Raw genomic sequence first — 14,648 nt, 5'->3', positions numbered from 1 at the left:
CCCATGGACCGTTGGCAGAAATCGGCTCGCGAAATTGCGAACCATTAAGGTACAAGTTCATTTTCTCCCTCTTTTATTATTAATTTTTTATTATGTTATTAATTTTAGTTTTTCCTTCTTTTTAGTACATTTTTTAATAACGATTGACAAGCAATAAATTTCGATAATAATCAACAATGGTATGTCCACATTTTTATAGTACTTTATATAACTTTTTATATTTATATTTAACGTAAAAAAAAAAAAAGAATTAAACCGATAGTCCGACTCGCACAACCCCGAAGTTTCAGTTTTTAGAAACCTCCTGAACCGCTAAGAAACCGTCTAGAATCACCTAGAACTGAAATTGAAACCGGAATCAAAATCCAACAGTCCTAAACTCCTTATCAAGTTTCAGTTTTTAGAAACCTGATGCGCATGCTTTATATACATTTTGTCCCCTAATTTTGACTCATATTTATGCCATCCTTATGCTTTATTCTTTTTATTCGGTCCATTTATACTTGTTTTCAAGGATTTTACGCTTTATGGTACGATGTTTATTGTTTTGTCAATTTCTGTAGGTTTTCCTTCATTATTGAGTCGTCACAAGCATTGATTATGTTTATCCTCTGAATGAAAATGGACCCACCTTAAAAACTAAGATGGTGACAAAAGAGAAGAAAATTAATGAAAAGAAGCCCAACTGAAGCAAAGTGTTATATTTTTCGATCATCAAAAGCACAAGGGTCCACTTAAGACGACCATACCCTTCACCACACTTAAAATTTGGTATATGTTTTTATTAAAGATCAAAAGTGAATTCGTTAGCTTCGAATCAAATGGTCACACGTCTAATTTCGATAAGAAACAACCAAGCTATGGCATTTCAAAGATCCAATGTGCACTAGGTCTGAACCATTCAACCGGTTAACCCTAGCCAGTCGAGTCGGCTGGTTCAGTATTGCAGCAATTGTTTTTTTTTTTTGGTCTATAATCATTTATCTCTTGCCTCCTCCAATCATTTCCCTTGTGTGCCAAAACCTTCTTGAACCTTCTTGCTCTTAAATCCTAATGATGAAGAAGGTTGGCCGTTGGTTCACCTAAGCAATGATCATGAATGCAAGTGGGAAAAGTCTCTATGATTTGAATATTTATGCTCCAACTTTCTGAAGGAAAACACATGAACACACTATAGAAGCAACTCATCTTAAGGGTTTATTCAAAGAACTTGCTCTTAAGTTCAGAAACTTGTTTTAGTTTTCATAAAAGCACTTCTCTTTAGCATTTTCATTCTATATTTCAAGATTAAAGTTGTAATTTTAGTTCACATACACTAGTAGTTTGAAAGTAGTGTTCACTTGGTGATCAATCAAACGTTTGGATATTTCACAACTTGTTGGTGTATTTGCATATTAGAGTTCTTGTTGTTGATATTATTATACTCAACTTCATCATTGTTGGAGGAAGAAAGTTCTTAAAACCTTTACTTTTAGTTCATTGCATGAATCATGAACATTATGATGATGAACGAGCATTGTTGTTCTTTAAACTGGAGTGAGTAATCTACTTCCTAGAGTTTGGGATGTAGATAACAAATTGATTTGTTTATGGGGGAATGGGTTGGATATATCTATGTGTATATGATTGAATATGTGAGTTCCATGGAAAGGAATCGAAACTCCATTGAAGTAGCTTGTGTCTACAACATTTCGATCTCCATCTATGGACAATTTATGTTGAGTTAATGTATTGAATACTTGTGATTTTATGAATTCATGCTAGTAATGAGACCTAGCCAGTCCTATGAGACCTAGTCAGTCCTTAGGATAATGAGTCATGTCTATCTTATATGACTATTTGTTTCAATATAAATTGGAATTCATGTGCATATAATAGAAAGTTAGTAGTACGATTCAGGTTTACGCCCACAAGTCGAATCTCCTTAACCATATTAATGATTATGTAGTTTCTATACTCAAAAAGTAGTGGAGTTAGATGAAAAGACTTTTCTCATCATAAAACTTAGTTAAAAACATATTGTCAACCCATTCTCTTAGTAATTCAAGGAATCAACTATAGTCCTTACCTTTACAATTTGAAATTTAAATCATTTTTCTTTGTAACTCATCAACCCAAACCAAATTAAAATCTCCATTGACATTGAAACTAATTGTCACTTAATCATTTCCCCGTGGATTGACCCCTTACTTATACTAATTCTAGTCATTGCTAGTTAATTATGGTGTATGATTTATTGCACTAAAAGGACATAGTCAATTGACAACAACCTAGGAATCGACCTCTATCAAAACCGGAACCGGATGAAACCAAAATTGAAAGTGGCTTAAACGAACCATGGCCATCACTAATAATAACCAGACCAAGACCGACTAGCTAGCATTTACATGATTTAAGCATTTAGGGTCGCCCCTATAAGGTGTAAGGGGACAAAAGGTGCTCGTGCTTCGGGCCCATCAAAAAAATTAGAAAAACGACATTTTATTATTTAATAGTTAAGGGCATATAATAGTATATTTAGTAATTAGGAGTTCATCATTAATGATTTTGCCCCAATTTTCTCAAATCTCAGGGTCGACCCTGCAAGCATAAGCATTGATTTTTAGACTACCTTTATTGGGAGCAAACCATGAAGCTTCTGTCTTCTTATCTCTGTTGGACACAAACATATAGTTTTTTTATTCACGAGACCAGTCTAGTGCCCTCTTTTAGCAGGCTTCATGGAGTGTGTAGATCTTATCAAAAACAGTTCATTGTGAGTGGTCCATAGTTGCCATATCAGGATGCAAAATTCTTCTAGAAATTGAAGATTTTTTGGAATGGATGACTGACTTAATGCACACTTTTTTACCAGAGAAGTTTTTCCTTTCAACCCTTAAGCTTCTCCTATTCTCTATGAGTTAATGCCTGGGAATTGCTCTTCATTCTAGTGTTTTATATTGTGTAAGTATGAAAGGTGACCCGTTAAGATATCGTGATACAATGGCTTCAATCTAGAGAAATTTTCTATACTTCCTTAAAGAAAGCTTTGGTAATAATTTAGTTATTAAACTACAATTAATGCCTTGCCTTCAATAACGTAAGCACCTATAAGACTCACAAACTAGTCATATAACAAGAGTACATGTTCGACAATTTGCTGGTCATTCTACTACATCTTATTTCTTTTGCGTCAATACTAATGACTCATGCACACAGGCGATTAATCGTCGCCCTTGATAGTACCGACATGTCGGTTCATGTAATGAATTGTCGCAACTTCTATCGGTTTTTTACAAGTTTGCATATCCTTTATCAAAGTCAATCAATAAATTGTAAAGGTCTTTGATATCTATTGTCCAATAATATGACCATTTAACTTATTTGAAAACCTTCAATCATGTCTTACATTGTCTCATAATGACTAGAGGTGTGCTTAATTATCTGATTCGTAATTTTTGTATCTATTTTTAAAAATTAAATATTTTATTTAATTTTTTAAAAAGTGGGATAATTCAAATAGACTATTCAATTTTAAAACTAGATATTGGATTTAGATTCGGGTTTTGTGAAACGGGATATTCATTTTTTATTTAGATTTTAAAAGAGAAAACTATAAAAAGTAAAAATTATAAAGTACTTGCTAACTTTTGCTTGAATTAAGCCTTTGAATTTTATTTATGAAAATGCTATTTTTAATTTCAACTACAACTAAATTGGATCACTTATCAATTGTTAATTAATTTTGAACGTCGAACCATTTTTCGAAATTGATTTGATTTTTAATCTTATTCATGTCTTATATTACTGATAATCTCTCAACTACATGTGGGTGTTCTTGTTCTTTGCCTTTTACAGTTTATTTTTTTACTCTTTTTTTTTTTACCTAGTTTGTTTTATTTTATTTATATGTTTTTATTTAGTCTAGTTTTATGTTTAAGGACTAAACTTGAGTAGTTAGATGTGCGCTTGATGATTCAACTTCACTCGGTCCGTTTTATTTGTAAGAACCTCTTTTTCTGAGGATTCTCTAAAGATATTTCTTAAGTCGATTGACTCTTTGGTCATACACTTATATGGGTATGAGCTGTCACCTTCCTTTCCACCCCAGACCTTGATTATAATTTCCTATGAGCGAGAATCTTGACATTTTGGTTAAAGAAAGAAAAGTGAGCAGAAAAAATGAACTAAAAATATAAAATTATACACATAGAAATAAAATCAGATATCCATTATCTGATTTAGAGTAAATCAAATATCCAAATTTTGGGATATCTAATTTATTAGGATACAAACTAAATCACAATTTTCACTATCTAAAAAATCAAATATCCGAATTGGATATGTTCTAAAATTTGATTTTGAATAACCTTAATAATTACCAAAATAGTGGAAATAATACTCCAATTTGTGTTTCAACAATATGCACAACTAGAAAACTATTTCAAGCATAAGATCAAGAAAGCATTATTGCAAACAAAATTGATTCTACTTATAAAAACATAAACAAGGAAAATAGCAACATAAATTATAAAAATAAACCAAAAACTTTACTAGTTTCCAACAACTCAATCATACTTGGATTACAACAACAAATTTCAAGCTTAATGCATCTTGAACTCCAAATTTGCTTCTAAAATATCAAACCCAACTTCCCAAAACCCAAAATCTCTCACAAACACAACCTATAGCTTGAATCAATCCAACCAATTTACCCTAAAAACTCAAATTGTTGTGAGAGACGATTTTCTCCGAGAGACGCATTAGATATATGAACTAAATAGTCCAATTAATACAAATTAAAGAAAAAATAAAAATATGAGCATCTTATTTTAGGCACAGTTTTTAACTAGAGTAGTTGAAAAAAAAGAAAAAAAAAACAATCTTGAACATCCCAACAAAAAAACCTCAAGATGAGATCTTGGAACAAGAAGAAATCCCGGTAAGAGAGTAAGAATTTTCCCAATTAACACCATCAAAGCTCTTAATTTGAACATGGGTCAATGTTCCAGGATCAACACAAGCTAAAGTAACAGCAATCCCATCAGGGTTAGAGCGAGGAGTATAGAAGGAAGTGATACCACAAACATTACAGAAAGTGTGTTTAGCAGTGTGAGTTCCATAAGTGTAGGAACTGATATTTGATTGTCCAGAGAGTAAATGAAAATGATTTGATGGGACTATGAAATGGATGTTGCCTCTCATAGTACAGATAGAACAGTTACATTTCCATGCTGTTAAGGATTTGGGTGCTTCTACTTTCCATCTTATTGTCTTGCAATGGCATCCTCCTTTGTGGGTTACTAAGTTTGAGATCGAGTCTGGTTTTGAATCCATGAAGAATGGAGATTGAGAGATGAGTGGAAATAGGAAAAGGATTTTTTTTTAATTTGTTCGGTCGAGTGAGGAGAGGAAGTGATTTTATCTTTGACTTTGCTTCCTCGAATTATTTCACTAATATTCACTAATTTTTATTAATATCGTCTCATCGAAAAAGGTCTTAAATTGATCAATTCAAACTATTTAAAAAATAAGTGGATTTCAGATTTTATTGTTTTTTTTTATTTTTTATTAATAAGATGTTTGTATGGGTCTATCTCACGATAAGACAATCTCTTATAAAACTTATTATTATTGTTTCAATTTGGGTAACATTTTTTTATGTTTGGAAGTTCAATAAGTATTCAAGAAGAGGGCCAAGTAAATTTTTATTTATTTATTTTCTGAAATTATTAATTTTGAGGTTTAAAATGTTAATTTTAACATTTAAAATATTACTTTAAAGTTGCATGAGAATATTTGAAATTAACATTTAAAATTAGTCTTTAAATCTTAAAATTAACAAAAAAAATAAAATAATTAAGATGTCTCGACAAATGGTATTGTATTCTCAACCAAAGAGTTTGGTTTGGAAGCAGTGTGATGTTTTCTGACATGAGAATTGAGATGCACAATAGTCAATAATGGCGGTCTCGTAAGGATTAGGCTAGTGTTCCTCTTTTAAGCATTCAGATTGTTTCTTGTCATATTTTTGTTGGAGTATATTATATATTATGCACAATTCTTCTTTATATGCGTGGGAGGTTCTGAGCATGTTCAACATATTTCATAGTACAGAACCTCGAAAAGTTAGGGGTCTTAATATTAAATTACTTAATATATGCTAGGTGTATAAAGATACAAAATTGTTAGAAAATATCATAGTTTAAAATTACACAGGACCTTTATAGAATTTGTCAACTTTTGCTCCGCTCCTGTTAACATAATATCACAAGCCAGTGTGACAAGAGGTCATAAGTTCAAATCTCAACCGCCCCTCAATAAATGTGAAATTTGTCAGAGGTCTTGTTTTGTATCCACACTTATAACCTAAAATGCTTTCGTAATTGTGTGAAATGGGTGTTAAAGTATATAACATATCCTGAGACCTCAATCATCAACTAAAGCTTTTAATTGAGTTGGTTTCATTAACTAATGTTTTTTTGGACATTGACGTTATCCAAATACAAGTCATAAGAAATTTTAGCAATGAAATAGCTTTATTATAAATAGTTTTCCTTACAAATAAGTTACATACATGAAATCATCATTTTCCAAGTAAAGACTAGCTATTTTGACGAGGTGCATGAATGAGCATGCTCCCAATTGCACCCATCAAAACTCAGTATCTCAACATGTTTGAGCGTCCCAGGACGAACACAAGCAACATTAACAGACACAGCATCGGGATTCGATCTCGAGATGTTAAAAGAAGTGATCCCACAAACCTTGCAGAAGGTATGCTTAGCAGTATGTGTACCAAAAGTGTAGGTACTAATACTTGAATCACCACTAAGTAAATGGAAATGGTGTGAAGGAACACTAAAAGATATATTACCTCTTTTTGAACACAAAGAACAGTTGCATTTCCATGCTCTTATATTTTTTGGTGCTTTGAATTCGTATCTTACACTTCCACAATGACACCCACCTTTGTGTGTTACTAACTCCATGTTAAGATGCTCATATTATTGTCGATTTCGAACCCGTGTCATATTTGGATATCAATATATAAGAATCTTAGACAGTTTAAGGCATATTTGGGGTGTTCGACCTTTTTAGGCCCTTAAAATTTTGGGGATTTAAATTAGTTTTAAGATGTATTCTCTCCGTCTTTATAAGAATGCACTCAAATTATTTTGCGTAAAAATTAGTAGAAAGTGAAATTGAGTTGGAGAATAAGACAAAAAACAAGTGGATGATAAAAATAAGTGGTTAAGATGGAGAGTGTAATAAGTTTGTAGATGAGATTTATATAAAGAAAGTGATGTCATTGCCAAAAAGGGAAATGATGCAAAATGAGTGGGACAAACTAAAATGGAAAAAGTACAAAATGAAAGGGACAAAGAGAGTATTTTTTTTTTGATAATCAAGCATTGCAATTTATATTTAATTTTTCGGTTTCTATAGATTCGTTAGATTATAAGATGAACTTTGTGTTGTTATTGTTGTTTATGAACGAATACTTAAGCATTGACTATTTCATTTTAGAATATAATAATACATTTTAGTGTTAAGTATTTTTACAGTTAATTCAATTTTCTTTAATCATTTGTAAAGGGCATAAGAGTCCAAAAAAAGTGGACTCTATAATCTTTGCTCCATTCGTGTATAAGATGATGAGAGAATCAGATCTACTTTCTATTGAAACAAATATCATCTTTTCCAAACAAAGTACTAAAATAAAATCTCATTTAATTCTTCATTTTTCTCAGTTGTCCTATAAATTAAAATAATTTTTAAGATGAAGAGATAATACTAAGCGAAAGAGTGCAAATGGATGAATATCAACATTTGGTGCTCCTGTTACACAGCCATATGGGAGTTAGAGGAAAAACACATTTGTGTTTCTGTGCATTGTGGCATTTACCAACCACACATACGTTTTCAATTTTAGCATGGGCATAATCAGAGGTGAAGCCCGGCCCGCCTTAGACTCTTCGCTTTACTCCAAGTAACCAAATCATATATTATATTGACATTCAAAATCTGGGACACTTAAATTTTGTTCAGAATATTGACATTTTTTTATAAATTAATCCAATCGAACGTTTAAACATGTATACACATTAATTTGGCGAACCAAAAACACTCAAATTGTTAGATTTTCTGAAATTTGCCTACTTACAATTTAAAATGTTAGTATTTATATGTTAAATGAGCTAAATCTTAATGTGGATAGTAAATTGATTCAATCTTAAGTCACATTAGATTTTATAGTACAGATTTCTTATTCTAATAACTATTATTTAGCAAACAAAACGATAATTTAAGTTGGAAAAAATAAAACACCCTTCATTGTATAAGTCGATGAATAAAAATTACAGTTGGAGAATCCGGTGAATCGCAAACAAACACTCCTTCAAATTTTTTTAAGTTAGTACCATTTAGTTTTTTGACACTATTCATCGATCACTCTTAATTTATATTTTATTCTTAAACTAGACGTTAAAATATAATCAAGTAGAATCTTATTTGATTCGTCTCAATGTAAATTTTATTAATATCAAATTTTTATAATTTTTATTCATACACAATTAAAGATATTTAAAATTGAATCAGTACATTAGATAGTGTGCCAAAATTAAAGAGGACAACTTAAAAAAACTGGAGGGAGTAATAAAATAACCACAAATGACTTATTAGAAAATCTTAGTCAATAACGATCATTTGTAAATAACTATAAAAAGACAAGTTCAACATTTGTAAATCATTTGTAAATCTTAGTCTTGGTTATCATTCTGCAAGTTCAACATTTGGGCCAAGACAAGCTTCGAGAGCTCGTTGATCATGTTTTGGACAGGTACATCTTCTCCGTCTCTCTGTAATGCCCAGGAAGATGATCTCGACATTAGCCTCGAGTATTCATGTGCAGCTACATTTGTCTTTTTAGACGCGGCGAGGACTTTCTCTAAATCAATTTGTGTCAACGGTCGTGGATCCTGAAATTTTACGAAACACCCGTCCGTCAACGGTCAAAATTTTCTAGCACAAAGGTTACCTACGAATTAACCGGCATAAAATTTGCAACTTGCTTACTAAGGTCTTGTTTGGGTCTTGTTTGGACAGAGGGAAATGGAGGGAAAAAAAAGGAAAGAATTTGGAGGGATGGAGATCCCCTTGTTTGTATAGCAGAAAAGAAAGGAGAGAATTTAGAGGGAAGGAATCTGGAAGGATTAAGTCCCTTCATTTTATTAACATCCAAAAATATCTCTTTAAGACAAGATTTGCACGGAAAATGAAATTCCTTTTGTTCTCCTCCCTTCCCTTCCGATATGGAGTCCTTTCCTTCTCTTTCCCTCTCCTTCCTTTCCCTTCTTTCCCTTCTCCTTTCCTTCCTTTCTTTTCTCTCCTAATTTGCTATTCAAACATAGTGTAAACGAATTTCTGAACTAATTGAATCATAGTAGTAATGGACAGAAGGCATCAACACTTTCATGAATCCGCCCGACAATATAAATCACAGCATCCACTTGGTTGACAGAATCCATAAGCAACAAACAACTCGTAGAAGAAACATGATAATAAGAAATGATGAACAGAGAAAGTTGCTTACATGAAGCGGTTTCCCGCTCTTCTCATCATCGAGGAGCTCCCTGATTGGAAGATATGCAGCCTTTTTACAAAGATCAACTAGATCAGAACCGGTACGTCCTTCACACAAGCTAGCCAGATAATCAAAGTCGATGTTTTCTTCCACTCTCTCGCCTTTCAGAATAACTTTCAATATCTCTGCCCTCTCCTTGCTATTAGGCATTCCGATTTCAAAGGCCTGAGAAAAACGACGAAGAATAGCCTCATCAAGTTCTGATGGAAGATTTGTAGCAGCAAGGACCATTACTCTAGCATTCTCTACATGAATAAGATAATATTATCGTAAGCTAAAAGTAGAAGGGATAGATTCAATATGAAGAAATAATATCCCAAAAGAAAAAACTAAATTGACGAAGAATAGTAGCTAACTTACGATCAGTTGTAAAGCCATCCCACAAAGACATGAACTCTGTTTTCATGTTCATCAGTGCTTCATGATCAGAGTTTTTGCGTTGTCCTAAAAAGCTATCTACCTCATCGATGAATATAATTGCAGGCTGTAATTTGTAGGCCAAGCTAAATACAGCTGCAACTGCAGAAATTTGAAGAGAAGATTAGCTAATATAGTATGATGAATCATGAACTTCAGCAAATCAAATGAATCTTCGAAAGAAGACTCATGTAGATCACTTATGGCCCATTTGGTAGATGGCATTAAACGATGGCACTAAATGGTGGGAGACTTATGTAAGCAAAAAAAATATTTTTTGATTAAAGTTTCATTATCATGGGAATGACATGTAACTTTTGATGAAATTTTACACTACAAAACATTCTCATTACCACCATTTAGTACCACTAACCAAACGGGCAGTAAATTCCGTTTTCCTATTTTCCTTGTAGAAGAATACTTTGTGAAATATACTTCAGATATATCACGTTTAATAGTTCCAAAAGAAATAAAGTCTAAAAAAAAGAAAATTAACGACCGTTGCATAAACAATTAACATGCTCCTCCGGCAAAGTCTACATGTTCCCCACCTTTCAACAACCAAACATCAAAAACTATTTTCATAAATACAGAAGAAAAAGAAAAAAAATGAATTCTTGAACATAAAAATATGAATCTTATAATTAATCTTTAAACTTACCAAGTTTTTGTGCATCACCAAACCATTTGCTCATCAAATTTGCTATTCTCACATTAATAAAAACTGCATCAGACTCCTTAGCAATAGCTTTTGCTAGCATTGTTTTTCCGGTTCCTGGAGGGCCATAAAGTAAGACTCCTTTTTGGGGACCAAGCAGTTTCCCATAAGCAAATAGCTCTGGTCTCCGCAGTGGAAGAATGACAAGTTCATATACTGCCTGTTTAATGCTCTCTAAGCCTCCAATTGAGTCAAACTTGCAATCTATGTGGTCAGGATTTATGACATCACATGCAATAACATCCTGAAGGAAAATAGAACATAATGAACAAACAGTAAGTAATCACATAGTGAAACGGCTTCTCTCATGTGAACAGGAATCCAACCAGAAGAAAATCGTTAATTCCCTTATACTCTTACACAATGAGTTTGATAATCCAAATGTTTAAACTTTCAAAATGCACTCGGGTCAAAATCAGACAAATGAAGTCTCAATAAGTATCAAGGTCTTATCATCAAAATTAAATCAATGCTATGCTAACATGTGACAAGAAACTAGACTTTCAATGACAACAAGTAACCATCATCATATAGAAGCTATGATCACGGTCATACAATTCGTACGGACTATTCCCCAACTAACGAATAAATCTTGGTGGAATTGCCACATATGAAATTGAGCACAATTTTGCAAAGAATAGCCAGCTTGTTTCTCGAGAAGCGATGAGAAACATGCTCAATATCATTTGATTGACTAGTTGACCCAGTCCCTTGTTCTTCGAAGAAACTCTCCACTTCAATTGGTATTCTTTTCACAAAAAGCAAACATGATATAAAAAATCCAGTGCTTCACTATGAAATCAAAAGCTGTCCCAAATTCAAGCTGATTGTGTTTTGCCTCTTCCTCAAAAAAAGACAACCAGAAATTCCCAATCGTGGTCCTTGCGGATTTGATCAACCATATAATATACAAAGGGAAGCATCAAATATTTGATATCTTTCTCTACGAATGAGATCTGTATTCTAACGATGGTTTCATTAGATAACTTACAACTAGAATCTCTCTTATTTCCGATCTAATTCCTTCACTACCGCGAACCGTAGTTAAGTTCAAGCATGATACACTTTTTAGTTATAGGAAGAAACCAAACACTCTCTTTCGGATCTAGTAAATAACTCTCATAAATCTTCTTTCCTTTTAATAAATAGAGTAGCAAACCAATCAACCTATTGATATTGAAACACCAAAAGGATTTTTTCAATTATCGTATTTAGCACTATGGAATTCATAGATATAGGAAGAATAACTATCAAATATAGAATTTTTTCCTTTCGACCATATTTGGATTGGTAATATTATATATAAAGACCACTACCACAAAGAGAAGGCACCATACCCCTTAATAAATAACCATTCCAAGTAAAGGGTGCATTTAAAATCCATTTATTTCTAGGTTCTTTAGCATTATGATATTGTGCATCACATAAGATTTTGAGAGGAAAATAGTAAGGTCCAAATATATCCATGGAAACCAATGGAACCTATGGCTCAAAGATATTCCTTCACCCCTAATAATCCAATTACCTTACAGTAAAGCTCAACAAACTTCGACTGTATAATCATCCTTTATTAAACTTATGCTAATTGTTTCTGATTTTCAATCAGTCATGCCTTGTAAACAAGAACTTCATGAAACATCATCAAAAACATGATTGCATTTGGACCTATTCTAAAATCGGAAACAATGGTCTGATAAAACTATCCTCTTAATCAAAACATAATCATCAAAAACTCACTTTGACATCAATAGCAATGCAAAAATAGAAATTCAAATCAAAACCCAAACACAAATATCCCAATTCATAAGCATAACATAAAACAACAAAGGAACAGAAATCATAATCTTCCCAAACAAAAAACCCTAACCCAAATACCCCAATTCATCATCAACAACAACAACACAACCAAATTTAAACCACCCATATCAAAAAGGATCAAGCTTTTATCTGTAAAACCAAAAAAGAATGAGAACTTTAAATTAAGAAGGAAAGAAAGTACCTCATAAGGGTTAGTATGAATAAGAGGTCTACCCAAACGTTTAGAAATATCTTTTTTCATTTCAAGGGCTTTCTTTGACGCTTCACGATTTGGGTCTAAGTGTTTAAGTCCTGCAAATAATACCAAACAGCTAAGGGCAGCGCTTGCTGCATACAACACCAGTTCTTGAAGAAACTTTGTGCCATTTTCTCCACTTCCCATATGTATTATCCAAAACCCAGAAAAATTTGGGAGTTTTTAATAATTTTTTCAGTAATTTTTCACCAAGAAATTACTACTTATTTCAGAGAATTTGAACCTAGTAACACAAATGGAATTAAATTTAGGAGATGATACCAGATTGAAGGATAAATGAAGGAAAGGAGAAAGAGAGCAAAAAGCTTCTGGAAATGTGAAGGAAGGTTTAAAAGAACCAAAAATTTGTTCGTGTTGGGGTAAAGGTAAGATTATTTCGAAAATTTGAAACCAAGCGAACAGACATCAGAATAACTAATTATAAGTTAATGTATGTTCGCAGTTTGTCTTGTTTGGCTGTTCGCAGTTAGTAATTGTGAATAACTATTTAAAACTTTTTTTTTTCCTTAATTTTTGAGTTGTTATTTGTTGTATTTGCATTACAGACATTAGAATAAGTAATTACAAGTTAATGTATGTTTCAGGCAGCATGATTCATCGCCAAAACTCCGATTATTCGTAAGTGAAATCTTCGAGGCTATGATAAAGTAATTAAACATATATATACAACAAAATATATACAAATGTTTGAAATATACAACTCAATATATATATATATATATATATATATATATATATATATATATATATATATATATATATATACATAGTCGATCCAAATACACAAAAGTTAAATGTTAACGCTCACGACCCTCATCTACCCTATCCAACTGAGTTGGTCTCCTACGCCTCCTACGATAGTAAGAGGCGTTCGCGTGTCGCTCTGGCAGTGGAGGGGACTGATACTGTGATGGCCCAGCCTGCGAGGTTCCTGCAACGTCAACAAGGTATGAATGGTCCATCTCCTCCAAATGATAGTCATAAGCAGGAGATGAGACGTGCGTATGGGCGGTAGTCGGTGAGGACTCTGCAGCGACTTCCGGTATGAAGTGTTGGAACTACGAGCCGACGAGCATTCCATGCGCAATCTCCCTCACCAGCTCCTCGTGGATGTACCGCATCACTGCTGCCACGCCTTGTGCTTGCAATTAATATTTAGTTAATGTAACATTAGATTATTTAATCGACAACTTAATCATATAAATGTAAATAAAAAGACTTACAAATTGGGTCATCGTAGGCGCAGCATGTGCGTAATGCGCTGCTGCGAAGATGGCACGTGGTGTCATCCATCGGCGCGTGACGGAGAGGAACCACGACATGTAGTCTGGTGTAGTAGGTTCGCCATGAACATTGATCGGCGCACCTTTAATTCAAATCGCCAGCAGCTCTAGTCTACCATCCCAACGAGCGATGTGACGCCAGTTGATGTCCATCCAGTTTGTCGCACCCTGATTTTTGCGCGAAATCTGGTGCAGCTGGGGTTCAGTGTCACAAGGCGGTGGAATGCCCTGTACCAACCCAGTAGATGTACTTCGACAATGTCGAAGCATATGAGTGGCACAGAAGCCCTCCACGCACCTGAATGAATCCCCGAGTGTTCGGGTATAGTTGTGTAGGTTTCCGCAGGGTATGGCTCCCATAAAAACTAAAATACATGTTATGAAAATGTAAGTGATATGTTAATTAAATTGTACTAATGTTAATGAGTATTGAAATATTTACTTGGTTGGGTCATAGCAGGTCTAACTGATCTCGGTAAAATTCGAGACCGGTGCCGGTGTGCTTGCGCGTCCGGCGTGCAAAATTCCACC

At 33.3% G+C, this 14,648-nt stretch overlaps 3 protein-coding genes across 3 annotated transcripts; all 3 read right to left on the bottom strand.

Moving 5' to 3' along the window:
- Window positions 1-4,528: 4,528 nt before the first annotated feature.
- LOC130825745 (uncharacterized) lies at window positions 4,529-5,406 on the bottom strand. Its single transcript, XM_057691135.1, has one exon. It carries the CDS (start codon window positions 5,314-5,316, stop codon window positions 4,888-4,890), a length of 429 nt encoding a protein of 142 aa, XP_057547118.1. The 5' UTR covers window positions 5,317-5,406; the 3' UTR covers window positions 4,529-4,887.
- A 1,166-nt stretch (window positions 5,407-6,572) lies between these two features.
- On the bottom strand, window positions 6,573-7,876 carry LOC130824832 (uncharacterized). The gene is made up of 2 exons (XM_057689851.1): window positions 7,859-7,876; window positions 6,573-6,980 (listed from the first exon to the last, which is right to left on the bottom strand). The coding sequence occupies exons 1-2, from the start codon at window positions 7,874-7,876 to the stop codon at window positions 6,588-6,590; spliced, it is 411 nt and encodes a 136-aa protein (XP_057545834.1). The 3' UTR covers window positions 6,573-6,587.
- Window positions 7,877-8,522: 646 nt separating this feature from the next.
- On the bottom strand, window positions 8,523-13,211 carry LOC130825974 (uncharacterized). Its single transcript, XM_057691438.1, has 5 exons — window positions 12,760-13,211; window positions 10,704-11,004; window positions 9,986-10,144; window positions 9,575-9,870; window positions 8,523-8,960 (listed from the first exon to the last, which is right to left on the bottom strand). The coding sequence occupies exons 1-5, from the start codon at window positions 12,958-12,960 to the stop codon at window positions 8,742-8,744; spliced, it is 1,176 nt and encodes a 391-aa protein (XP_057547421.1). The 5' UTR covers window positions 12,961-13,211; the 3' UTR covers window positions 8,523-8,741.
- Between the last annotated feature and the right edge of the window lie 1,437 nt (window positions 13,212-14,648).

This window comes from Amaranthus tricolor, chromosome 10, assembly GCF_026212465.1.
Source record: "Amaranthus tricolor cultivar Red isolate AtriRed21 chromosome 10, ASM2621246v1, whole genome shotgun sequence".
NCBI classification, from domain to species: domain Eukaryota; kingdom Viridiplantae; phylum Streptophyta; class Magnoliopsida; order Caryophyllales; family Amaranthaceae; genus Amaranthus; species Amaranthus tricolor.
Note: the sequence above shows the minus strand (reverse complement) of the source record. Positions and strands in the feature narration are given on the sequence as shown.